This window comes from Odontesthes bonariensis, chromosome 11, assembly GCF_027942865.1.
Source record: "Odontesthes bonariensis isolate fOdoBon6 chromosome 11, fOdoBon6.hap1, whole genome shotgun sequence".
NCBI classification, from domain to species: domain Eukaryota; kingdom Metazoa; phylum Chordata; class Actinopteri; order Atheriniformes; family Atherinopsidae; genus Odontesthes; species Odontesthes bonariensis.
The window spans coordinates 6,177,868-6,205,448 of record NC_134516.1 but is presented as its reverse complement, the minus strand read 5'-3'; the positions used below and the strand labels follow the sequence as shown (position 1 = coordinate 6,205,448).

At 42.4% G+C, this 27,581-nt stretch overlaps 1 protein-coding gene across 2 annotated transcripts; it reads right to left on the bottom strand.

Moving 5' to 3' along the window:
- Positions 1-7,626: 7,626 nt before the first annotated feature.
- LOC142391315 (ALK and LTK ligand 1-like) lies at positions 7,627-26,054 on the bottom strand. Of its 2 annotated transcripts, XM_075477084.1 has the most exons (6): positions 25,582-26,054; positions 25,109-25,323; positions 18,890-18,943; positions 16,967-17,047; positions 10,915-10,994; positions 7,627-8,194 (listed from the first exon to the last, which is right to left on the bottom strand). In XM_075477084.1, exons 2-5 carry the CDS (start codon positions 25,311-25,313, stop codon positions 10,930-10,932), a joined length of 405 nt encoding a protein of 134 aa, XP_075333199.1. In that variant the 5' UTR covers positions 25,314-25,323; positions 25,582-26,054; the 3' UTR covers positions 7,627-8,194; positions 10,915-10,929. The 2 variants fall into 2 exon arrangements, with proteins under 2 accessions (XP_075333199.1, XP_075333198.1); XM_075477083.1 differs by having other exon boundaries at positions 25,109-26,054.
- Between the last annotated feature and the right edge of the window lie 1,527 nt (positions 26,055-27,581).

The window sequence follows — 27,581 nt, the reverse complement described above, 5'->3', positions numbered from 1 at the left end:
GTAGTCATTATGATATTAGGCTGTGGGCCAGATGAGCTTATGGAAAATGTGAAAATCGCCTTTTTTTTCAGCAGCAAGGGGTTAAGGTTACGGAGGAGGGGGGGACACGATAACAAAAAAATAAATAAAGCTATAAACTTTGCAGATATATGCTTTTTTTAAATCACCACCTGCATTTATTCTATCAATACAAGACACAAACAGAGATAATAAATCGTGGCTTTTTTTCTGGCCAGTTTTCTTTGGATGGACAGGGCATTTCTCAGGGGGGCAGTGTCCCCCCCCCAGCCCCCCCGTGGCCACGCCCCTGGTTCAGGTTCTGGTTCAGGTTCTGGTTCAGGTTCTGGATCAGCACCGGCTCTCGGCTTCCATGTGAACCTGACAGAGAAGCTGCTGATTGCATCGGCGTGGCGAGATGAATGCGAGTTGTTGCCAAAACCGCAGCAGAGCTGGTTCGACTGCAAAGAAAACACACACACGCACACACACTTTTGACAGTTTGCCTAATTACAATAAAATGACTATGAGCAATATTTTGTGCACACTGAGCCAAAGACAGACAGACAGACGGATCATTACCTTGTCAAAGGAATTGCACTTTGGCTATTATTACTCAAGTTGTATGTTATTACTTGAAACAGTTACCATGGCAGCACCATGATTAAGTTAATGCAGCTGCTATTAGGTTAATGTCACCTTTTTAGATCAATAAACAAACAGGCAAAGGACTTGTTGAATGTCTCCATAAACCCTACAAAGCAACACGTTCGGATGAAGTCGTCTAAAATGCAGAAGTGAACCACTGCAGGTGGAGGTGAAGGCTGGTTCTGGGAGGAAATACCTTAAAACCTTACACCTGAAACTGTGCTGCAGCCAAAGTCAACACGGCAGCAATGCGGTTTGCCCTGTCGGAGACAAACGGCTCCTCCTGCAGCAGCCAAGATCACACGGAGCCGACTCTGCCGCACCACCAGGCACAAACAGATCCCTGAACGGGCTGTCGGGCCGGGGAGCCGGCAGAGCGGGGGTCCTGGGGTCAAACAACTTCACAAATAAACAAAAGGTGACACAAATCAATGCAAAGCAGCGGCTTTAAACCCCCAAAATGACCATAAACATGTATGTAAAAACAAACAGATGTAAAACTGCCATAAAACATAAAAAACAGACATTAAAAGGCTGTGAACTGATGTAAAATAACAAAACAACCACAAAGCAGTGTCCATAAACCCCCAAAATGACCACAAACAGAAGCAAAACTGCCACAAAATGACCACAAACAGAAATAAAACTGCCACAAAATGACCACAAATAGAAGTAAAACTGCCACAAAATGACCACAAACAGAAGTAAAACTGCCACAAAATGACCAAAAACAGGTAAAACTGCCACAAAATGACCACAAACAGAAGCAAAACTGCCACAAAATGACCACAAACAGGTAAAACTGCCACAAAATGACCAAAAACAGGTAAAACTGCCACAAAATGACCAAAAACAGGTAAAACTGCCACAAAATGACCACAAACAGAAGCAAAACTGCCACAAAATGACCAAAAACAGGTAAAACTGCCACAAAATGACCACAAACAGAAGCAAAACTGCCACAAAATGACCAAAAACAGGTAAAACTGCCACAAAATGACCACAAACAGAAGCAAAACTGCCACAAAATGACCACAAACAGATGTAAAACTGCCACAAAATGACCAAAAACAGGTAAAACTGCCACAAAATGACCACAAACAGAAGCAAAACTGCCACAAAATGACCAAAAACAGGTAAAACTGCCACAAAATGACCACAAACAGAAGCAAAACTGCCACAAAATGACCACAAACAGATGTAAAACTGCCACAAAATGACCAAAAACAGGTAAAACTGCCACAAAATGACCACAAACAGAAGCAAAACTGCCACAAAATGACCACAAACAGGTAAAACTGCCACAAAATGACCACAAACAGAAGCAAAACTGCCACAAAATGACCAAAAACAGGTAAAACTGCCACAAAATGACCACAAACAGATGTAAAACTGCCACAAAATGACCACAAACAGAAGCAAAACTGCCACAAAATGACCACAAACAGAGGTAAAACTGCCACAAAATGACCACAAACAGAAGTAAAACTGCCACAAAATGACCACAAACAGAAGTAAAACTGCCACAAAATGACCACAAACAGAAGTAAAACTGCCACAAAATGACCACAAACAGATGTAAAACTGCCACAAAATGACCACAAACAGAAGTAAAACTGCCACAAAATGACCACAAACAGATGTAAAACTGCCACAATATGACCACAAACAGAAGTAAAACTGCCACAAAATGACCACAAATAGATGTAAAACTGCCACAAAATGACCACAAACAGAAGTAAAACTGCCACAAAATGACCACAAACAGAAGTAAAACTGCCACAAAATGACCACAAACAGATGTAAAACTGCCACAAAATGACCACAAATAGATGTAAAACTGCCACAAAATGACCACAAACAGAAGTAAAACTGCCACAAAATGACCACAAACAGAAGTAAAACTGCCACAAAATGACCACAAACAGAAGTAAAACTGCCACAAAATGACCACAAACAGATGTAAAACTGCCACAATATGACCACAAACAGAAGTAAAACTGCCACAAAATGACCACAAATAGATGTAAAACTGCCACAAAATGACCACAAACAGAAGTAAAACTGCCACAAAATGACCACAAACAGAAGTAAAACTGCCACAAAATGACCACAAATAGATGTAAAACTGCCACAATATGACCACAAACAGAAGTAAAACTGCCACAATATGACCACAAACAGAAGTAAAACTGCCACAAAATGACCACAAATAGAAGTAAAACTGCCACAAAATGACCACAAACAGATGTAAAACTGCCACAAAATGACCACAAACAGATGTAAAACTGCCACAAAATGACCACAAACAGAAGTAAAACTGCCACAAAATGACCACAAATAGAAGTAAAACTGCCACAAAATGACCACAAACAGAAGTAAAACTGCCACAAAATGACCACAAACAGAGGTAAAACTGCCACAAAATGACCAAAGAGGTAAAACTGCCACAAAATGACCACAAACAGAAGTAAAACTGCCACAAAATGACCACAAACAGATGGAAAACTGCCACAAAATGACCAAAGAGGTAAAACTGCCACAAAATGACCACAAACAGAAGTAAAACTGCCACAAAATGACCACAAACAGATGTAAAACTGCCACAAAATGACCAAAGAGGTAAAACTGCCACAAAATGACCAAAGAGGTAAAACTGCCACAAAATGACCACAAACAGATGTAAAACTGCCACAAAATGACCACAAACAGAAGTAAAACTGCCACAAAATGACCACAAACAGAAGTAAAACTGCCACAAAATGACCACAAACAGAAGTAAAACTGCCACAAAATGACCACAAACAGATGTAAAACTGCCACAAAATGACCACAAACAGATGTAAAACTGCCACAAAATGACCACAAATAGATGTAAAACTGCCACAAAATGACCACAAACAGAAGTAAAACTGCCACAAAATGACCACAAACAGAAGTAAAACTGCCACAAAATGACCACAAATAGATGTAAAACTGCCACAATATGACCACAAACAGAAGTAAAACTGCCACAAAATGACCACAAACAGAAGTAAAACTGCCACAAAATGACCACAAACAGAAGTAAAACTGCCACAAAATGACCACAAACAGAAGTAAAACTGCCACAAAATGACCACAAACAGATGTAAAACTGCCACAATATGACCACAAACAGATGTAAAACTGCCACAATATGACCACAAACAGAAGTAAAACTGCCACAAAATGACCACAAATAGATGTAAAACTGCCACAAAATGACCACAAACAGAAGTAAAACTGCCACAAAATGACCACAAACAGAAGTAAAACTGCCACAAAATGACCACAAATAGATGTAAAACTGCCACAATATGACCACAAACAGAAGTAAAACTGCCACAAAATGACCACAAATAGATGTAAAACTGCCACAAAATGACCACAAACAGAAGTAAAACTGCCACAAAATGACCACAAACAGAAGTAAAACTGCCACAAAATGACCACAAATAGATGTAAAACTGCCACAAAATGACCACAAACAGAAGTAAAACTGCCACAAAATGACCACAAACAGAAGTAAAACTGCCACAAAATGACCACAAATAGATGTAAAACTGCCACAATATGACCACAAACAGAAGTAAAACTGCCACAAAATGACCACAAACAGAAGTAAAACTGCCACAAAATGACCACAAATAGAAGTAAAACTGCCACAAAATGACCACAAACAGAAGTAAAACTGCCACAAATGGATACAAAACCACATAAGGGGACCATAGACTGGTCTGAAATCATACAAAAAAAACACTTAGACATGACAAACTGTCATTAAACAATGACTAAATGACATTAAATAACAGAAAAACACAGGCTCACATATAGCAAAATGCAGAAGTTAGACGAGCTGGAGGAAAAATTCATAAAATTAAGACAAAATCTGAAAAACAGACTAAATATAATGCAAATGTTCCTAAAAGGCCCACAAGGACAGGAGCTGACTCACAGCAAGAGGCCACAAACCAACAAAGTACTCACATGGAAAAAAGAGGAAAAACTACGAAAAAACACAACCAACATGAAGCATGAAACAAGCAGCAAACAACAACTGACAACAAAGAGGCGGGGGATTATCATGAAATCACTATAAAACATTAAAAAGCTGCACTACAAAGTGATTAAAAAAGTGAAACATGAAAACTACAACACACAAACAAAACTACCACAAACTGACATAAAACAAACATGGCAACACAAAACCGCTACAAACTACCTAAACTGATGTAAAATAGCTTAAAACAACTACAATACAATGTAAAAATGAAATAAGATCCATTAACTGATGTGGAATTACCTAATTAAATAAAAGCCAACAGATCTTAAATGTTAAAAATGATGCATGATATGAAGGCAGGTGCAATGTGACACAAATAACCCTCAGAAACTATATCAAACACCCACAAAGAGGCAGAAAAATGAATGAAAAATCTAATGTTCAATGAAAACAAAGAGACAAAAGTGTCATTAAAACATAAATATTATATCATGCAAAACTGTATAAAACTATCTGACTTCACACAAGATAACCACGAGACCCCAAATAACCACAAACTGACTGTAACTCAACCATCTAAATTGCCTTAACCATAAAATGAAAATACAGAGACAACAACAAACTGATTGTGAATAAACTGAGATAAAATGACAGAAAACCACCCTTAACTGATGTAAAACCGCCGTGAAACAACAACTCAGAGACTGAAAGTGAACAAAAAGAGATATTAAGTTAAATATAATCTCAGAATGACAATACAAAACTGGAATATAATGACCACAGAGAGGCGCAAAGTGAAATGATGACGGAAGAATAAAACTGCAACACCCACAAATACAGTTAAATTACAAACCAGTTTGTCGCCCAGCTCACCTCTCCCAACACCAGCTGTGAGATTTAAGCTGGAAGGAATCTGACGCCATCACAGGGAAACCCCGTCATCCAGTCCTGGTTCAGGAACGGAGCGGAATAAAAGGTCCCAGTTTGCACAGAAAATATATATCAAATATGTTGTTTATTCCTCTTTCAGTATGTACATATTGCACACGGGGCGGCAGCTTCAACAATATAAATATACTGGATTATCTTTGTAATTATCAGCTATTATAATGCATCATGTATCATTGAACACCTTTGGCATCGTCTGGTAAGGCTGATTTCCTCCTACGGGAACATGAAGGGTTAGTGAGGGTCCATCGTCCACAAACACTAAAGTAAGAAGTCACTGAAAAAGATGTTCTGGGTTTGGTTCCGGAGCAGCGATCTGCCTCCAGGCAGCTCCTTTAGAAACCAGCAGGATCACCTCTGAAAGCTAAAAAACGGGTTTCCCATTGGTGCGGGGTCCTTCAACGCAGAGTCCATTGGAGGGAAAGCTGTCCAGGGAAATCAGAAATCAGACAACAAGTCTTTAAGGAAGGCCTCCGAGGCAGGTCAGTTGGACACAAATCCAGAATCCTTCCAAATATACAACCGGAAATTCAAATTTTAGTGATTCCTACTTTTCCTTTAGCATTTCTTTAGCTGCAGACAGGATAATCCCAATATAACTCGTGTTTGTCTCACCGACTTCATTTCATTTGTTCAATTTCAGACAGCAACACATTCTAAAAAAAAGACGTTTTCAGACGAGAAATTGGGTAAAATAATGAAGAATAGCTGTTTGTTAAAGATGAAATCAAGTTTTAGTGATAAAAAACAACGTTCCTCAGAGAAAGACTGGAAGGGATCTGCATATTTCTGCCTCTGCAGAGCAGAATATCATTAAAGCGTCCCAGATGCTACGGTACTGGTACTGGTACTGGTACTGGTCCTGGACTGGTACTGGTACTGGTACTGGTACTAGTCCTGGACTGGTACTGGTACTGGTACTGGTACGGGTACTGGTACTGGTACGGGTACGGGTACGGGTACGTGTACGGGTACGGGTACGGGTACGGGTACGGGTACTGGACTGGTACTGGTCCTGGACTGGTACTGGTACTGGTACTGGTACTGGTACTGGTACTGATCCTGGACTAAAACTGGTACTGGTACTGGTACTGGTACTGGTACTGGTACTGGTACGGGTACTGGTACTGGTACTGGTACTGGTCCTGGACTGATACTGGTACTGGTACTGGTACTGGTACTGGTACTGGTACTGGTACGGGTACGGGTACTGGACTGGTACTGGTCCTGGACTGGTACTGGTCCCGGACTGATACTGGTCCTGGACTGATACTGGTACGGGTACTGGTACTGGTACTGGTCCTGGACTGGTACTGGTCCTGGACTGATACTGGTACGGGTACTGGTACTGGTACCGGTCCTGGACTGGTACTGGTCCTGGTACTGGTACTGGTATGGGTACGGGTACGGGTACTGGTCCTGGTCCTGGTACTGGTCCTGGTACTGGTACTGGTACGGGTACGGGTACGGGTACTGGTACTGGTACTGGACTGGTACTGGTCCCGGACTGATACTGGTCCTGGACTGATACTAGTACGGGTACTGGTACTGGTACTGGTACTGGTCCTGGACTGATACTGGTACGGGTACTGGTACTGGTCCTGGACTGGTACTGGTACTGGTACTGGTACTGGTACTGATCCTGGACTGATACTGGTACTGGTCCTGGACTGGTACTGGTACTGGTACTGGTACTGGTACTGGTACTGATCCTGGACTGATACTGGTACTGGTCCTGGACCGATACTGGTACTGGTACTGGTACTAGTCCTGGACTGATACTGGTACTGGTACTGGTACTAGTCCTGGACTGATACTAGTACGGGTACTGGTACTGGTACTGGTACTGGTCCTGGACTGATACTGGTACGGGTACTGGTACTGGTCCTGGACTGGTACTGGTACTGGTACTGGTACTGGTACTGGTACTGATCCTGGACTGATACTGGTACTGGTCCTGGACTGGTACTGGTACTGGTACTGGTACTGGTACTGGTACTGATCCTGGACTGATACTGGTACTGGTCCTGGACCGATATTGGTACTGGTACTGGTACTGGTTCTGGTTCTGCAGTCCTGACCCGTCCCCAACAGAGAATGTTGGAAATGATGACAACCCTGTGCGTTGCTTAAGATGCATCAGCAGGACGGATGGGACAGAATAACACTTGAAGTCAATGTCAGAGTGTTTTTAAGTGTTATGAGAAGAAATGACGAAGTGATAAATAACATTTTTGGGAATGTGTTGCAGGCCTGAAACTCAAAAATAGATGAAAATGAACGAACGAAACAAAGCTGATGAGACAAAACATTAAATATCTTTACTGTCTCCAATTAAATAAAAAAACGAATGGAAGTTTTCATTTTCCATGTCGTCCAGACTTCTTCTGATTTGGAGTTTAATTGTTGGTTGTTGGAAATAAACGGTTTAATTGTTGGTTGTAGATTGCAGTCGGGTTTCTATTTGCTGGAGAACTTCTGTCGCTGCTGCTCGTGTCCGAGGTGATTAAACTCGTTCGGGGCGCCGCTCCTCGTCACGCTGTCGCCGAGGTGCGTTGGTCAGGCGCCTGGAAGGAGCTGCAGACAAAGAGAACATTTCCCACTCAATCAAACCCAGTGAAGACTTTGGTGGTTAAAAACTAGGGCTGGGCCAGTTAACTCGTTATTATCGCGTTAACTTGTTAATTATTTAACGCTGATAAATATTTTTTTGCGCATTAACGCAGGTTTTATTCTTGTAAAAGTCTGTTGCTCACAGGCTTTTATTTTGTAAAAGTCTGCTGCTCACAGGCTTTTATTTTGTAAAAGTCTGTTCCTCACAGGCTTTTATTTTGTAAAAGTCTGTTGCTCACAGGCTTTTATTTTGTGAAAGTCTGATGCTCACAGGCTTTTATTTTGTAAAAGTCTGTTCCTCACAGGCTTTTATTTTGTAAAAGTCTGTTGCTCACAGGCTTTTATTTTGTGAAAGTCTGATGCTCACAGGCTTTTATTTTGTAAAAGTCTGTTCCTCACAGGCTTTTATTTTGTAAAAGTCTGTTGCTCGCAGGCTTTTATTTTGTAAAAGTCTGTTGCTCACAGACTTTTATTTTGTAAAAGTCTGTTGCTCACAGGCTTTTATTTTGTAAAAGTCTGCTGCTGTCTGCTGTGGAACAGGAAAAGAAAGTAATCGGCGGATCCACCAAACATGGAGAAGGGTACGGAACTTTTACTCGGCCATTTTCATTTTAAAGTTCTTCCAGACGGCGGAGTCGACAGAACCAAAGTCATCTGTAAACACTGCCAAGTTGAATTGTCTTCTCAGCGTAGTAGTTCCAGTCTAAAATATCACTTAAAGGCAAAACACACAACTGATAGCAGCAAGTCATTCAAGGAAACAGACAGTGGAGCGAGGCTTCTACATAAAAACTACAGAAAGATGCTGATGTTAAAAGTGTGTTTGCACAACAAATGTTATGGCACTTTCATTCATATGGCAGCACATTTAAAATAAAGCTAAATGCTAAAAGCTATACGCTACTTTTGGATTCATTTTTGGATTCTGCGTACAAATGCGATTAATCGTGATTAATCAGGGAAATCATGTGATTAATTAGATTAAACATGTTAATTGTTGCCCAGCCCTATTAAAAACAAAAGGTACCACAGAGGGGGAAACATGCTACATGCTAACGTGTTCACAAGAAGCTAAATAACCAAAGCAAAAACAGTCCGATCAGGAGAGAACTGGACATATTGAGTATGTGGGTGTTGAATTCAGACGTTCAGAACCACTGATGCTACAGGTGTCTGCGGCGTAGTTTTAATGTTGCTTTTGCCCCTTTTTGCCCTCAGAAACTTTATGAATGAGCGCACAGTGGGTGCACAAAGGGCCGCCAAAACTGCTGCTTCCATTTCTGATTCACAGCTGGTTCAGCGTGCACATGCAGAAGAGGCGTCTGACAGGAAGTATGTGAACACAGCATGGAGGGTGAGGTGTCACTCAACAGAATGTTTACATGCAAACTTATAACAGAGCATATGAGGCACAGATCCACTGAAGAAGCTCTTCAATGAAAAAACAACAACAAAATGGGATTATTGTGAACATATTGATCAGTGAATAATCAGAAAGCTTTTAATTATTGCTTTTAAAGCTTTTCATTTGATAATTATTATTATTACAGTATAATTATTATATTATACTGATTGCACCCGCCGTGGCCATGATGTTATTAAACATAAGTAAAGTTATTTCTGCTCTCCAGCGGTTTGTCACATGTGCTGCCGGCCCACCAGTGGGCTGTTTCAGTGTCTCCAAACGAGCTGAAACAAGGTCTGATACAAGCTCTTAATATTTAAAAAGTCAAACAGGTTCTCCAGGTTCCCACGTGTTGCAAAGATCTTTGACACGACTCTGGGAGCTCCAGATGTTTGACTCAGATGTGTTCTGAGAGACGTCTGCCGACGGCAGGCTCGAGGTGTTTTAACTTTAACTGAGGGCATTTTTAATTTGAATTAATTTGGTTCTGCAGGTTCTACAGAACCTATCTGATTCAGATACTGTTTCCTCTCCACTGATTGGTCCGTCTCAGTGCTGTTCAGTTTAAGGATCCATAAAAACATCGTCAGTTTGGACGATAAAGGAACCCTAAAGAGCTGGGTCAGCAGGTTTTATGGCTCTTTTCCCACGTTTTTTCCCCACTGACCTCCACAGGTTCCTTAGGTTCTTTAAAATCTAGATTTGCTTTACTTTTACTGCCTCGGGTCTCTGAAATATTTCACTGAAATCAAACAGAAATAATGAGTTCTGGTTGAACTGGTCACATGTTGTAACCCAGACGCTCGGTGGAAGTGCTGCAGGTTGTCTCGGCTCATTTTGTGGCGTAACTCCAGCGTGGAGTCTTCCAGGCGCTGCTTATAAACGGAACAAAGTTCACATTGTGTGTACGTTCTTCTGTGGTCTTGTGGTATTCGGGAAAAGGCTGCTCGCCGGCAGCACTGCTCTGCGCTCTGAGACATGTCAGATAAAGATGTTAACCCCGTGGTTAGCGTCACTGGACAAACAATAAACGTGACTTTTTTCACCTATTAGGAAAGAAAAAGATCTTCTGGTCGCTGTGCCTAAAGCTTATAAAGTGACTGTTTGGTATTATTTCAGCCCGAGCTTTGACCCCTGCGTATCTGGTGGTTTCCTGCCTTCTGGCTTTTAGGGCGACAGTGAGAGAAGCCCCAGTTACAACCCCGCCTCAGTGAGCCTGGGCGACACATTACATGGTTCCTCACTGAGCTGCTCTTTCTGCACGGATGCTCAGTCTTACCGTCTCAGGGTCCGTTTATCTCTCAGCACAGCGAGGGCTCTTGGCCAGTTGAGTCAGCAGACGAGCACATCTTTTATAATCTGCAGGGGAGCAGAAATAAAAAACAAAGCATATTTATGTGTGGCTAAAAGTCAGGCATAGAACCGATTTCTAAAAGCGGAAATGACCTGCAGCTGAAACATCACGAGGACCGGGACGCACTTAGCCTAGCATAGCATTAGGACCCTGACCCGAGAGTTTTACACCCAAGCATTGGTTAATCATGCGAAAAACCAATCATCACTGCATCACTTCCATCTCATTCTACATATTAGACACTGAATGCAGAGTGAATGTGATTTCCTTTTATCATCATCATGGTTACAATTCAAAGCTGGAAACTAAGGCTGCGGCTACACGGAAACGTTTTTCACTGTAAACGATACTTTTTCTTATCGTTTCGCTGTCGCGGCCACACGGAGCCGGCGTTCCCACTACCCCAAAACGATAGTTTTTGAAAACGGGTTCCAGAGTGGGAAAGTTTGAAAACGGCCTCGTTTCGTTTCCATTGTTACAGCTAAAACGTTTTTGCGTCAGTCACACGTTGACGCTGTGAGCCAATTTTAACACTTCTCTATTGTCTCACAGCGTGGCGTGACACAGTGGCGTGTGTACTGCATCGTTTCATCCGTTCTCGTCTGGACAGCAGCGCGTTTCCGTGTGGTCGCAAGAATTTTCGTACCCGTTTTCAAAAAAAACCTCGTTTCGTTTTCGTGTAGCCGTAGCCTAAATGTTCTCCTTTAATTACAGAGGAAGAGGTGTTGTCTCTGTTTCACATGGTTAACATCGGAGGGCGTTTTGATTTTTCCTGAACTTCTAACCAAACAAGGCAGTTTTTAGCGGACTGATATGCAGTGAATACAGCACAGTCATTTTCAGCTGAATCTGCATTTATAATTTAGAGAATTAATGCAAACCAGTTCGTTTTGGGACTCTGAACATATATTAGTTCAGTTTTATCTGTAAGAACTAGTTCCTGTGAAGTATGAACAAATATTAGTTCAGTTTTATCTGTAAGAACTAGTTCCTGTCAAGTATGAACATATATTAATTCAGTTTTATCTGTAAGAACTAGTTCCTGTGAAGTATGAACAAATATTAGTTCAGTTTTATCTGTAAGAACTAGTTCCTGTGAAGTATGAACAAATATTAGTTCAGTTTTATCTGTAAGAACTAGTTCCTGTGAAGTATGAACATATATTAGTTCAGTTTTATCTGGAAAAACTAGTTCCTGTGAAGTATTAACATATATTAGTTCAGTTTTATCTGTAAGAACTAGTTCCTGTAAAGTATGAACATATGAACAGATAATTAAATCTAATTAAAGGCCATTTTAAGAGGCCATATTGTGCTTATCTACAGGTTGAAACCCCATTAAAGCAGATTTACGTGCTGTAATAGATGTATTAAAGGCAGGCATTGTGCACATGTGTCACATGGTGACAGAAGGAAAAGGACCTTCTGTGGTACAGAGGACCTCCCTTTAAAGCAGGGATGTCTCCGGTCCTGGAGGGCCGCCGCCTGCAGGTTTCAGACGTTTCCCTGCTTTTACGCACTGATTCAGATTAAACGGATCTCTTTAAAAGATTAAGTGAAGTTCTGCACAAACCAGCCAATCAGGCATCGATCTGAATCAGGCGTATCAGAGCAGGGAACCATCGAAAAGCTGCAGGCCGGCGGCCCTCGTTTGACTTCCTGTTACACGCACAGAAAGCTGTAGCACACCGTGAGCTCTTCCCATTTTCTTCAAACAACAGAAACATCAATATATTTCTCTCCTCCAACGTTCTCCGGAAGGCTGCTGCAGTTTTAAAGGAGCATCACCCCAAAAAAAGGCTGTAAATACATTTTTAAAGGAGCATCACCCCCCAAAAAAAGCCCGTAAATACGTATTTAAAGGAGCATCACCCCAAAAAAGGCTGTAAATACGTTTTTTAAAGGAGCATCACCCCAAAAAAGGCTGTAAATACGTTTTTTAAAGGAGCATCACCCCCCAAAAAAAGCCCGTAAATACGTATTTAAAGGAGCATCACCCCAAAAAACCCTGTAAATACGTATTTAAAGGAGCATCACCCCCAAAAAACCCTGTAAATACGTTTTTAAAGGAGCATCACCCCAAAAAACCCTGTAAATACGTTTTTAAAGGAGCATCACCCCAAAAAAGGCTGTAAATACGTTTTTTAAAGGAGCATCACCCCCAAAAAACCCTGTAAATACGTTTTTAAAGGAGCATCACCCCAAAAAAAGCCTGTAAATACGTATTTAAAGGAGCATCACCCCCCCAAAAAGCCTGTAATTACGTTTTTAAAGGAGCATCACCCCCCAAAAAAAGGCTGTAAATACATTTTTAAAGAAGCATCACCCCAAAAAAAGGCTGTAAATACGTTTTTAAAGGAGCATCACCCCCCCAAAAAAAACCCTGTAAATACATTTTTAAAGGAGCATCAACCCCCCAAAAAATGCTGTAATTACGTTTTTAAAGAAGCATCAACCCCCCAAAAAATGCTGTAATTACATTTTTAAAGAAGCATCAACCCCCCAAAAAAGGCTGTAAATACGTTTTTAAAGAAGCATCACCCCAAAAAAAGGCTGTAAATACGTTTTTAAAGGAGCATCACCCCCCAAAAAAGGCTGTAAATACGGTTTTAAAGGAGCATCTCCCCCAAAAAAAGCCTGTAAATACGTTTTTAAAGGAGCATCACCCCCAAAAAAGCCTGTAAATACGTTTTTAAAGGAGCATCACCCCCCAAAAAAGGCTGTAAATACGTTTTTAAAGGAGCATCCCCCGAAAAAAGGCTGTAAATACGTTTTTTAAAGGAGCATCACCCCCCAAAAAAGGCTGTAAATACGTTTTTTAAAGGAGCATCACCCCCAAAAAAGGCTGTAAATACGTTTTTAAAGGAGCATCACCCCCAAAAAAACCCTGTAAATACGTTTTTTAAAGGAGCATCACCCCCAAAAAAGCCTGTAAATACGTTTTTAAAGGAGCATCACCCCCAAAAAAACCCTGTAAATACGTTTTTTAAAGGAGCATCACCCCCAAAAAAGGCTGTAAATACGTTTTTAAAGGAGCATCCCCCCAAAAAAGCCTGTAAATACGTTTTTAAAGGAGCATCACCCCCCAAAAAAGGCTGTAAATACGGTTTTAAAGGAGCATCACCCCCCAAAAAAGGCTGTAAATACGTTTTTAAAGGAGCATCACCCCCCAAAAAAAGGCTGTAAATACAGTTTTAAAGGAGCGTCACCCCCATAGAAGAGTGTAAATACGGTTTTAAAGGAGCATCACCCCCCAAAAAAAGCCTGTAAATACGTTTTTAAAGGAGCATCACCCCCCTAAAAAGGCTGTAAATACAGTTTTAAAGGAGCATCACCCCCTAAAAAGGCTGTAAATACAGTTTTAAAGGAGCGTCACCCCCCATAGAAGGCTGTAAATACGGTTTTAAAGGAGCATCACCCCCCAAAAAAAGCCCGTAAATACGTATTTAAAGGAGCATCACCCCCAAAAAAGGCTGTAAATACAGTTTTAAAGGAGCGTCACCCCCCAAAGAAGGCTGTAAATACGGTTTTAAAGGAGCATCACCCCCCATAAATAAGTTACTTTACCTACTACATACAGCCGCAAACACACGAGTAGCACAAACCGAAAGGTAAAATCACATTTACCCATTTATATTCAATATTTAGATTATTTCAGATACTTACATGTGTGTTTAATTTTATTTGAGAGGATAAAAACATGTGATCAGCTTTTAAATAAGCTATTTTGGATATAAAACGGATAACTCGAGGCTCCGCACAAGCTTAAACAAACGTGCGAAGCCCCAAATGATCCAGCAAATTAAATCAAATTTCCAACAGAAATCAGGGAGTTAAAAAAACGATAATCCTTCCCACCACTGAACTATAAGAGTGTAAATCCAGGGTTTGGTTTTAAACCGTTTGTTCTGCCACAGTTTGACTGTTCACACATTATTTACACGGTACATTAAGCCCATTCAGTGAATGCACAATGACACCTACACCCTGTGGTACAGTAAAGAAAGCTCCACTTATGTAAACACTTTCCCACCTCCCTTGTCTGACGAGCATCAGCCAATAAACTGTCAGCTCTATGTAAACAACCACCGGACAGGTTTGAACCTTCCCAGCTCCTGTAACTTCCACCTTTGACAGAAAAACAGATAAAAACGCAGAAACTCGTTTTGTTTTTTAGGTCTTTAGTGCACGATCTTTAGTGCACGATCCCTCAAAAATCCATTTCAACATGTGAAGCCCACCATCTGGACCCCACAACTATAGTGAGCTCCCAGTTCTTGGACCCCACAAGCATTGGTAAAACACACACACACACTTATATTTGTGTATTTGTGGGGACCCTAGCTGATAAAGTGCATTGCTAGGACACAAACTTTAACCAAAAGTTGATTTAATCTTATTGTGAAACTGTGTCATTTCATCTGGAATCAAACCAGAAACTGGACTTAACTTTAACTGGATATTAAGTCTTCACACTGGGGTACTTATCAAGCGTGTTAATATGTGTGACAGGTCCCGTTTAAAGGCAAGATGCCTTCAATCGGGCGTTCAACGGAACCTGAAAAGCTTTGCAGTGAAAATGGAATTGAATGAAATTAAATCTTTATGGGTTTTGTTAAGATACAGAACGGAATACCAACCAAATTGCTCTGTTAACTTCAAATGGCTGACTTCCTTTGTGGTTTAGCTTACAGCTTCAGTCGTTTTTTTAATCAGGTTTTGAAGCCCGTTTAATTTGGTTTGTAACTCCGATCCAAAGGAGAGCTCGTCCTCCGTGCCCACAAAGCCTGTAAATTTCCATCATTCCTGATGAGTGCGTCACGTTTCACGAGTTTCTGAGCATGTTTAGGTTGTCATAAATGTGATTTACTTTTGAATTCCTGCTGATAAACAGAGCCTCAGAGGGGTGTTTAAAATAAGAACATTTAAACCGACGTCCTTCAAAGCAAAACGTCTCAGACGGGCCGTTCAGAGACACTCACTCACACTCCTCCCTCCAAGAGAAACAGCCAACTACATGCATGGTTTAACATCATAAGAGCTACTGCTGTTCTGACACGATGGCACTGATAACAGCATAAAACAATGCGGTTGTGTGTTAAAACATGCCTTATCCTGCTCTCCATCTCACACTCCTGCAGTAACATGAGTAAAGGAAACACTGAGGGGAATTTAACTGGCAACCAGCTCGGCTTTAGACTGGAGCTTTTTCAAAATGAGGACATTCTTGTTAAACTTCCCATTGTTTGCGGGAGAGCTTGGAGCTGGATTAAGTGTCTGGGCCTCTTATTAGATAGAAAGACAACAAATCGAGTCTTGAAGCCTTCTGTTAAATGTGCTTTCAGATCATCTTTTTCCATATTTCGTGTCTGTTACAGATCACCCCCGCGTGGTGGGAGCTTTCAAACTGAACGGTTTCAGGTCCTACATAAAACGATCTTGTTGAATATTACTGTGACGCAAAATGCTCGTTTTTTATTGGCACTCATGTTTGAGAAGCTGATCAAAGTCATTTTTGGCATCGATCTATCTGATAAATGATCATTTCAGCTTCACAAAGCTGATTTTTGGCCCGGCGACGCCGTCCCAGGTGAACCCCGCCTCTCGCCCAATGACAGCTGGGAGAAGCCCCGGCCCCCGAGTCTTTATTCGAAGGGACACAGAAGTTTCTGGTCTTTGATTCAAGTCTTTGTTCCTGAGCTGAGTTTTCTCTGTAACCCGTCATTGCCCCTAGATGTCCTCAGTTGCCTTTATCTTTGTAGCCTGTAGCTCATCAGCCATCATCACCCACCAGCATCCACTCATCCGATCACCCCTCCCAGTGCCAATGCTCCTCAGCTTTCATTGTTCTCATGGCTGTTGCTTCCTTCTCCTCAGCCCTGCTGCCAGCTTCTTTTGGTTCGGTGTTTAGCTTTCGGACTCCCTGCTTCCCACCTTCCCACCACAGCATCCCTAACATGACGGCGGCGTTACTCACAGGCAGGCACGGTGCAGTCCCTGGTGTTGTGGTACAGTCTGTGGAACTGTTTCCGGCACTTTGGGTTGAAGTAAAGAGGACCTGAAGGCAGAATGAAAAGTTATACGTCATTCAAATTATATTTGTTCCTTTAAACATAGCTGGTGGGCTGGCTTTGATGGGCTCGTTTAACTGTCTTTGTTTAATGGGACAAGTTTGAACACTGAATCCATAGCCGATCCCAACTCATCATATAATGATGTCATCAGACCTTTTCATCCAACTTGCATACATTGCAAGGTTTCCCTTTGGATTAGTAGCTGGCACAGCAGCCGACAGATGCTGCAACATCAAACATTCTCTGTGGCTTTAGATGCTGTTTGCATTAAAGTTATTGGATATGTGCACATATCCAATGTCAATGTGGATATCCAATATTTGGTTAGATAGAAAACAATGTTAAAGAAAAGATGTTAAAATGTTGTGAACATTCGTTTACTTTTGTTACATGTCAACAAAGAAACAGCCCAGATGTAGAACGAATAGAGTAAATGGGGTACTCAACGACTCCTGATAATACATCAGGATGAGACCAGTTGAAGTTTGTTATTGATCTGTTAATGTTTATGCATTTGGCAGACACTTTTATCCAAAGTGACTTACATGTAGGCAGGTAGGGTCCTTGCCTAAGGACCCCTACTGGAGGTAGTACCTTTCATGCAGGGGATTTGAACCCAGGTCACCCACATGAAAGGTGGGAATCTCACCACTATCTGTATCTCCCACATAACAGTTTGATGTTATTTCTCATTAAATGTGCTGGGGTTAGGGTTAGTGTTAGGGTCAACCCTAAGGGTTAGGGTTAGGGTCAACCCTAAGGGTTAGATTTAGGGTCAACCCTAAGAGTTAGGGTTAGGGTCAACCCTAAGGGTTAGGGTTAGGGTCAACCCTAAGAGTTAGGGTTAGGGTCAACCCTAAGGGTTAGATTTAGGGTCAACCCTAAGAGTTAGGGTTAGGGTCAACCCTAAGGGTTAGAATTAGGGTCAACCCTAAGGGTTAGATTTAGGGTCAACCCTAAGAGTTAGGGTTAGGGTCAACCCTAAGAGTTAGGGTTAGGGTCAACCCTAAGGGTTAGGGTTAAAGGTCAACCCTAAGGGTTAGATTTAGGGTCAACCCTAAGGGTTAGTGTTAGGGTTATGGTCAACCCTAAGGGTTAGAGTTAGGGTCAACCCTAAGGGTTAGGGTTAGGGTCAACCCTAAGGGTTAGTGTTAGGGTTATGGTCAACCCTAAGGGTTAGGGGAAAACGGTTAGGGTCAACCCTAAGGGTTAGGGTTAGGGTCAACCCTAAGGGTTAGTGTTAGGGTTATGGTCAACCCTAAGGGTTAGAGTTAGGGTCAACCCTAAGGGTTAGTGTTAGGGTCAACCCTAAGGGTTAGAGTTAGGGTCAACCCTAAGGGTTAGTGTTAGGGTTATGGTCAACCCTAAGGGTTAGGGGAAAACGGTTAGGGTCAACCCTAAGGGTTAGGGTTAGGGTCAACCCTAAGGGTTAGTGTTAGGGTTATGGTCAACCCTAAGGGTTAGTGTTAGGGTTATGGTCAACCCTAAGGGTTAAGGGAAAAGGGTTAGGGTCAACCCTAAGGGTTAGGGTTAGGGTTAGGGTTAACCCTAAGGGTTAGGGTTAGGGTCAACCCTAAGGGTTAGAGTTAGAGTTAGGGTCAACCCTAAGGGTTAGGGTTAGAGTTAGGGTCAACCCTAAGGGTTAGGGTTAGGGTCAACCCTAAGGGTTAGTGTTAGAGTTAGGGTCAACCCTAAGGGTTAGGGTTAGGGTCAACCCTAAGGGTTAGTGTTAGGGTTAGGGTCAAGTCTAAGGGTTAGAGCCCGGGGATCATGCGGACACGTTGCTGTGCACGAACATCACGGCTTGGCACCAACTGCTGAGTTACCTGTCAGGTGTATGATGAACTTTTCCTTGTGTCGTGGATCTCTTGGGTGACCCTCTGCAAAACAAGATCTTTATCAGCAGCGCGTCTCCACTTGTGATTCAGGTTATGGTACGGTATTGGGATTAAGTCACAATATTAATTCCAATGATTTGACAAGCTTGTTCTCAAAAACATGATGGTATTTAGATCAGAACTCAGCAGCTTCATCATATCAATGCATTCATAAGTCATTTTTTCATTAATAACAACTTAGAGATGTATTTTACTTGATACCAGGTCAACAGATTTTCCATATGAAACATCGTACATAGCTGACTTAAGTTTGGAGGTACATGAGAATGTTAAACGCACGCAGCTCTTCATGTTTAGCACAGATTTGACACATTTCTGACTGTCTGAATAACATGGTTGACTCGGGGTGAACGTTTAAAATCAGCCACAGATCAAAGATCAGAGCCATAACTGAGCCACATCTTCCATGGTTGGCCACAGATTAAGCCGTGAAGAAATGAAAAACATTTAATATCTTTGACATTATTGACGTCTATCACAACTGATACTTAAAGCGCAGATTTACCAAAATCAAACAAATGTTTTGATGTGTACTTTTTTAAATCAACAGCAGAGTCAGAGAAGAATCAGACAAACTGAGATGCTTCACATCAACAACCAGCCTCAACAGATATTTAAAAAAAATGTTAGAAAACTATGAAACGGATGAAGGGCAACCTCGTGATTAGGCTGGGAAACGCTGCAGGCCGCTGCTTCTACAAGAAGGCTGTTGTTTTAAACAAAAAGCGCCTAAAGTTTCTGTGGCAGAGTTTATCTCCACCCGTCAGGCGACGCAAAGCACGGAAAGGTCGACTGAGTCATCCAAAGATCTGTGAATATGATGGAGGTCACGCTGTGTTCTCCAGTTTAAGATGTTAAACCTCCTTAAAAACAGTGAAAAATAATGTGACGTCTTCATCTATTTGTCTGTAAAACCAGCGTCCTTGATGCTTTTCTGTGACTCTGTCGACCAATTTAGTTGAAAAAAAGGCAATGAAATAAAATGGAAACGAACATGATGATGAAAAAGCAAAGCAAAGAAAAACGACGAAGGAAGTTATTACAGAGTCGTTCTGGAGGTCCACTACGGCCAGGACGAGGTTCTGGTTCAAAGGTCAGGAATCCCATAAAAAGCTGATATGTGTGGGAAATAAGAATTTGACATTTGATGTCTACAATAATCTTTAAATCATCCTGAACCGGCTTGTTTTGGAAAAATACCCCAAAAACTGTCCTGAGCTGCAGAGCTGAGAGTCCTGCATGGACTCCATGGATCAGGGAGCCTGGAGATAATTGAGGAGAAACTATTTGTGTCTGTCTGAAAACTGCGGCAGAAACTGACAGTTTTGCTTCCTCCAAACCAAAGTTATGAATCGGAGAGTGAAGAAAGTCCTTATCGCAACGATCCACTGATTCGTCATGTGGTTTGTTCACTTGTCTGTTTGAATTTCGTGACATTGGTGGAGAGTTGGAGCATGGGCACATTAAGAGCCCATCACACTTTTATGGAGATCAGGATCATCTCTGATAAATTGTGAAAGGTAACGTCGGCCTTGGCTGAAGATGTGCTCTGAGCTCCCATGTTGTCCTCCGATCTAAATGACCACAACTCAGGCCAGGACACTTCATCACAGAAACTAACTGGTAAGGTTTAGGAATGAAAAAACTGCTTCCTCACTCCCATCTCGTCTGAATGGAATGCACTTTTTTCAATTCAATTCATTTTTATTTATAAAGCGCCAAATACAACAAATGTCATCTCAAGGCACTTAGATAATAAAGTCCAATTCAAGCCAATTGGAATTCAATTAATTGTAATCATAATTATTCATAAAATTCAGATTGCACTGAAACTTGTTTTTGGTCCAATCTCCCATCCTGAGCGTGCCTGAGGCGACAGTTGTTACCCCACTGGGTCTGCTGCCCTGCAGCTGATGCACTGGGCGTGCTAATGCTAAATGCTAATGCTAAATGCTAACAGCAAGCGGCGCTGAAGTTATTCTACAGCCCTCACTTATTGATAAGCGAACTACAAATGTCCTCATAAAGAGGTCAGAGGAGGAAAGTTTGCTCTTAACCAAGGGCTTCGTAAGGGTCAGAAAAGCATTTCATTTGCACCATTTCACTGAAGAAGCTGACACCTCATCCTGACTGAACGCGAGCGAGCGATTGATAAAGTGATCAGAATGCGTACTTATCAATCAGCCTGTCCTGACATACCGCGAGCGATGCCGCTCCGTCCAATAAATAAATCGCCCGCGCTGTCTCTAGCCGTGGCCTAGTGGTTAGGGAGGTGGACTTAGGATCAGAGGGTTGCAAGTTCAAATCCCACCATTACCTCTCCCTACACCTCTATCCATGGCTGAAGTGCCCTTGAGCAAGACACCTAACCCCACATTGCTCCAGGGGCTGTAACCAATACCCTGTATCTAAATAGCTGTAAGTCACTTTGGATAAAAAGCGTCAGCTAAGTGTAATGCAATAATAATAATAATAATATTTGGACGACATTTCGCTGCGGCGTCCCGCCCCTAAACGCTTCTTATTGGTTGAAATGAACGCGCTCTTCCTGTTGACAAGCTAGTTAGCAACAGGTCAGCATCACTCAGGGAATAACGGACGAGGAGAAGCTGATCTTTACCGTGAAACAGCACCCGATGGTTTATGACCCCAAACACCCGAACCACAAAGATCTGAATCGAAGGGAGCCAAAGAACTCGGCAGCGGCGTCAAATCAGCCAAAGCTAAGGTATGGCAACGTCACTATAGTCACATGACTACAGTATCAATCAATAAATACACATGCCCAGCAAATAATCATCACAAAAGTCTGCTATGTAGCTTATCTGTGTGCAAATGCAGTCTGACTCACACCCTGCTAACATAACAATGGACTCGTCTCCGTCTCCCTGTTAGCATTAGCATTAGCGTTAGCGGCGGAGGTGCTGAAGTGGACAGCCTCGTTAACAGCCTGAATCCCGCCTTCACTACCTGGTCCTCCTTCCTCCGCCGCTGGGGCAACATTGGACCCATTTTTTTGGTGATAAATAAATCTAAAGTTTTCTGCTTCCTTTTCGTATTTTACATTAATTAGCAAACAACAGATCCCGCTAATAACATCAGCTTTGACCTCCAGGCTCCGTCATCTCGTGGGAAGGAGGGGGGGGGGGGCCTGGGAGATGATACTTAGATCAATTGATTGTGTTGTTCAGAATTTCATTTGTAGTTCATTTATATGTATTAAATAATAGAATAATCAATACAAATTGACACAGAGTAATTCCATAAATTCATTTAAAAAAAATAAAGAAAAACGTCTTGCTTTAAGGCACCCGCGGCCGTAAGAAACAAAGGCTGTGTTCGAAACCGCCTACTTCTCCTACTACTCCCACTACTCCTAATAATTTTCTGAGTGAGTTTGAGTAAGCGAGAAGTTCCCGGATGCATACTAGATTCTCTGAAATGTTGGGTATGCATCATGAGGTTACTACTCATACTCAAACTACCCAAGATGCAACGTAACGTGACGTCGCCGATCGTCATTTCCTGTCAAAACGGCAGTTTCAAGCTAGCTACAACGAGGGTAGGTTCACTTCCTGTTTTCAAAACAAAAGCACCAATTGTATTGTAATGGCTTTCCCTATGATAAAAGGCAACGGGTATTTTATTTTGTGAAAATAACAGGAAGTGCGTTGCTCACTGCGGCTAGCTTTAGTAGCGCCGAATTCGTGGGAACAAAATTGTAAACAGATGGTATTTTGTCAGGTTTTCAACACGTTGGGGATCTAAACGACTACTTTCTCTCCTGAAAATGTTTCAAAAGTTGCTAAAGTTTACAGAGTTTAGAGCTTAAGAGAAATCAGCTTCAGGCCGGCTGATTTCGGCTCAGGCAGGAGCGAAATGCATTGTGGGTAAACGCTCTGCATACTGTCTGATCGATGAGTATGCAGTATTTAGTATGTAGTATGTAGTATGTAGTATGTAGTATGTAGTATGCAGTATGTAGTATGTAGTATGTAGTATGCAGTATTTAGTAGGCGATTTCGAACACAGCCAATATCTAGGGCTCCTTAGGAAGTTTCCTGCCGCTCATCCTTTCATGTTTACTCCAGGTTCCGATCAGGTGTACTACAGATTGCACCTTAGTCATAAAACCTGCTTGAAAAAACAAGCCATGAAATTGTATTCTTTTTTTTTGGACGGTCTCTACAATCAGTCAACTGTAACTCTATCAAAAGTGATGAGCTGATCCTGCTATGTGCCGCATTCCAGACACAAACAGCAGAAGAAGAGCCCGGCCTGAACTCCAGAGTCCAACCCTCATTCGCACCTATTCTCCAACTCTGCACCGAGTTTCATGGAGTTCACCGTGGTGGTTCTTGTGTAATCACTCTCACTTTGGTGAAGGATTGAAAGCTGCAGCAACAGAAACATCCTGTTCGGGGTTCAGGGTGTTCCAGGGTACGAAGGTGTTGAATAAAGCCACCGATGCCACAGTTTCAAATGCATCCAGTTCCAACAGCAGAAGTGCTCCGATGAACAGGGTCAAGCAAAAATAAACAGCCGTACGGCTCTCTGCTGGAGAATGAAACCACTGGGGAAATGTTAAATATGGACATAGCTCTCAGGCTGCTCCACGCAACAAGCTTGTTTTATTAGGTTTGTATTATTTTATGGCTGTATGAAAGCCAGCTGCCACAACACCAGCTTTATAGAGAGCATTTATACTGATAACCAATCCTGCACTAAAACCTTTTGGGGATCATTTAAATTCACATTGAGATTACGCTGATTTTCCATCATGTTTGTTTTCTTTGAAAATGTTCACGCTGGAAGATGCAGACGTGCTGCGTCTGTCACTTAAAGCCAGAAGAAGTTGCATTTTAAAGCTCTGATGTCTGGGAGATTCTTTTAAACTGTTTCTTTTAAGACACTAAATTATTTCTCTGTCGCTGAAAGAAAGTTTTAAACTCTCTGAAGGATGCGCCAAAGCTGCCTTCTATGAACCACCGATGGTTCACTAAATGTTAAGTGGGCTTCATCTCACTGAGCCAAACCCAAGAAGCTCTCAAATGGCTCATATCTGCTGTTTCTGCACGAGCTGCAGAAGGTTTGAGGTATCAGGATTCAGATTTTACATTAAAGTAATAAAGTGAAAGTTCTGCATGAACTGAAGCAGAAGAAGGGCTAAAAGGACGACGCATCGAGGCTTCTGATGTTTTCAGAGGGTAAGAAAAATATTTAACAAAACATAACTTCTCAAATTGATTGATTGATTTTTTTTAAATTAATTTAGTCATTTAATATCATTCATTATTATTATTAACCCCTTAACGTATAGTCGCATATATGCTACAAACCGTTTGACTCAATCAACCCGCTGAGATAGCATCTTTATTCCCCCAATGCCGGTTAGTCCATATTCACTACGGACCTAGGAACCTTTATATAAATAAATATGTTTAAAAAAATGGGTGGATAAAAAACATTGTTTTTTCACTGTTATATTACTGCGTTGTTGTCATCTTATTATTGACCATTATGCCTGGTGTTGCAAATAAGCAACATACCAAATTACATACCAAACATACCAAATTGACTCCAAATTGACCAGGATGCCTGTTGTTGCAAATTTGCAACATACCAAAATTTCTATTTATTTTTTGTGCAAAAGTGAAATTAATAATCTCAGCATTATTTACCACTTAAAGGCTAAAACACAAACAAAACGTTTTTTATATACAGCTATATAAAGTCAAGCGATAAGGGGTTAATTAGTAGTAGCATTTTTAGTAGAATTGGTATTAGTATTGTTGTTGTTAATATACAATCATTGTAAATATTAATAATTTTTTGAGCTACTTGACTAATTTGAATCAAGTATTTTTCTATTTCTATTCTATTCTATATAAAGTGTCACATATTAGGAGAAACAACTTTTCAGTCATCAATAAGCGCCAACAAGCAGCATTTAACCTTTTCACACTTCAGGATTAAAGAAGTGTTAGTGGCTCATTCCACACAATGCTCACAGGCTCCCTAATTTATTCACTCGTTTATTATTCGGATACCTACAGTGAATGGCTGACTTCCTCAGTTCAAACAGAGACCACAGACCTTAGAGATAACCATCTGTTCAGGATAAGGATCAGGAAAGTGAGTACTGACCCAGCCCGCTGTGCGACCTGCCGCCCCTCTCCTGGGCTTTCACCGCGTGTCCGGAGAAGCCCACCGGCGTCCTCTGGTGCCGCCCGACCAGCTCCATCTCCCCGCGGGGACCGGAGCCTCTGAGCCGGGCCGCCGAGGTGCAACGTCCCGCGGCCAGCAGCAGGAGGAGGAGCGCGGACAGGACCGGGAGCCGCGCGTGCAGCATCACTGTCAACCTGATGGAGCACAGAGGTGTCTGCACGTGAACGTTGGGAGATGTCCTCCGTCTTCTTGAGATTTACAACTTTTCACCCAACAAGATAAAAAAAAGTTTGAGCTGATTTTGGGGTGAAATAAAACTCTGCCTCTTTGGCGCTAAATCACGTATTTCCAATAAAATTCTTAGAAATGATTTAAATTCCAAACATGTGCACATCTGGCGGTTTAACTTTCTGCTCCTCCTGAGCCGCTCCTGGACTGTTCTCCGCTCTCACCTCTCCTCTCTGCGCCTCTCCGTGCGTCTCAGCGCGTCTCAGCGCGCCTCCGCTCCCCGGCGCGCCGCTCTCTGATCCCGCGGCGGGGAACGCGAACTTCTCTCTTTCTGTTGTGTGTCTTTGGTTTATTATCCCGGGTTAGTTTCGATCCGAGCCGCGTGTGGTGCGCCGGAGCCCGGTGACATCTTAGACCAGCTGACGGAGTCCGTGGAGCGGACCAAGCACCTTCATCACCATCATCATCATCAGAATCAGCCTTTTTTACCCGCTGCAGCTTGCAAGGAGCTGAACGGGTTCATACCTCTAATCTGCGGTGATCTCTGTTTGGCACGAGACACCTGCCGCCCCAGGGCGCGTGCTGATCCACCCTATTGATCAGGTCTGATCAGGTCTGGGAGCACCACGCGCTTCTGATCCTCCTCGTTCGTCTGTGGAAATAACCTCCGTCAAGTTTTTCTCCCCACGCGCGCAACTCTGCCAGATTACGGAAATAAGGGAGAGGAGGAGGGAGGAGGTGCGTGCATGTTTGGACAGTGCGCGCACATAGGCACACGTGCAAAGCAGAAGAGGAGCGTGACAGATAAGAGTTTCTGTCTGCAGACTGCGGTGCAGCACTCCCTCTCAGTGGATGGAGGGAAGAATGCTCCTCATCATCTCTCAGTTTGCACTTTTTGACTCTTAGTTTGCAGATTATCTTTCACGGATTATCTCAGACTCCAGCAAACCAAAAGTAAAGCAGGATAAAATCCAAAACTGAAGAGACTTGAAGTGTCCAAAACAACCTCTAAACACAGATGTTCTCCCAAATAGACTGAGCATGTGTGCTCGTTAAAAATAAAAATATGTGATGTCAAAGTTTATCCACTCAGTTTGCTGCTCTGCAGCATTCAGGTGTGCGTTAACACGATGCCAAGGAGGAAAGACATCAGCAGCTGCTGCTGCCCATCAACCTGGGAAGGGTTATAAGGCCGTTTCCAAACTATCTGGAGTCCATCGTTCCACAGAGAGAAAGATTATTCACAGGTGGAAAACATTCAGGACAGCTGTCAATCTGCCCAGGAGTGGACGTCCCAGCAAGGTCACCCCAAGGTCAGAAACCCAAGAGCTACATCTCAGACTCTGCGGGCCTCAGTTAGCATGTTAAAGGTTAAAGGTCACCCCAAGGCCAGAAACCCAAGAGCTACATCTCAGACTCTGCAGGCCTCAGTTAGCATGTTAAAGGTTAAAGGTCACCCCAAGGTCTGAAACCCAAGAGCTACATCTCAGACTTTGCGGGCCTCAGTTAGCATGTTAAAGGTTAAAGGTCACCCCAAGGTCAGAAACCCAAGAGATACATCTCAGACTCTGCGGGCCTCAGTTAGCATGTTAAAGGTTAAAGGTCACCCCAAGGTCATAAACCCGAGAGCTACATCTCAGACTCTGCAGGCCTCAGTTAGCATGTTAAAGGTTAAAGGTCACCCAAAGGTGTAAAACCCAAGAGCTACATCTCAGACTCTGCGGGCCTCAGTTAGCATGTTAAAGGTTAAAGGTCACCCCAAGGTCAGAAACCCAAGAGCTACATCTCAGACTCTACAGGCCTCAGTTAGCATGTTAAAGGTCACCCCAAGGTCAGAAACCCAAGAGCTACATCTCAGACTCTGCGGGCCTCAGTTAGCATGTTAAAGGTTAAAGGTCATCCCAAGGTCAGAAACCCAAGAGCTACATCTCAGACTCTGCGGGCCTCAGTTAGCATGTTAAAGGTTAAAGGTCATCCCAAGGTCAGAAACCCAAGAGCTACATCTCAGACTCTGCAGGCCTCCGTTAGCATGTTAAAGGTTAAAGGTCACCCCAAGGTCAGAAACCCAAGAGCTACATCTCAGACTCTGCAGGCCTCAGTAAGCAGGTTAAAGGTCACCCCAAGGTCAGAAACCCAAGAGCTACATCTCAGACTCTGCGGGCCTCAGTTAGCATGTTAAAGATTAAAGGTCACACCAAGGTCAGAAACCCAAGAGCTACATCTC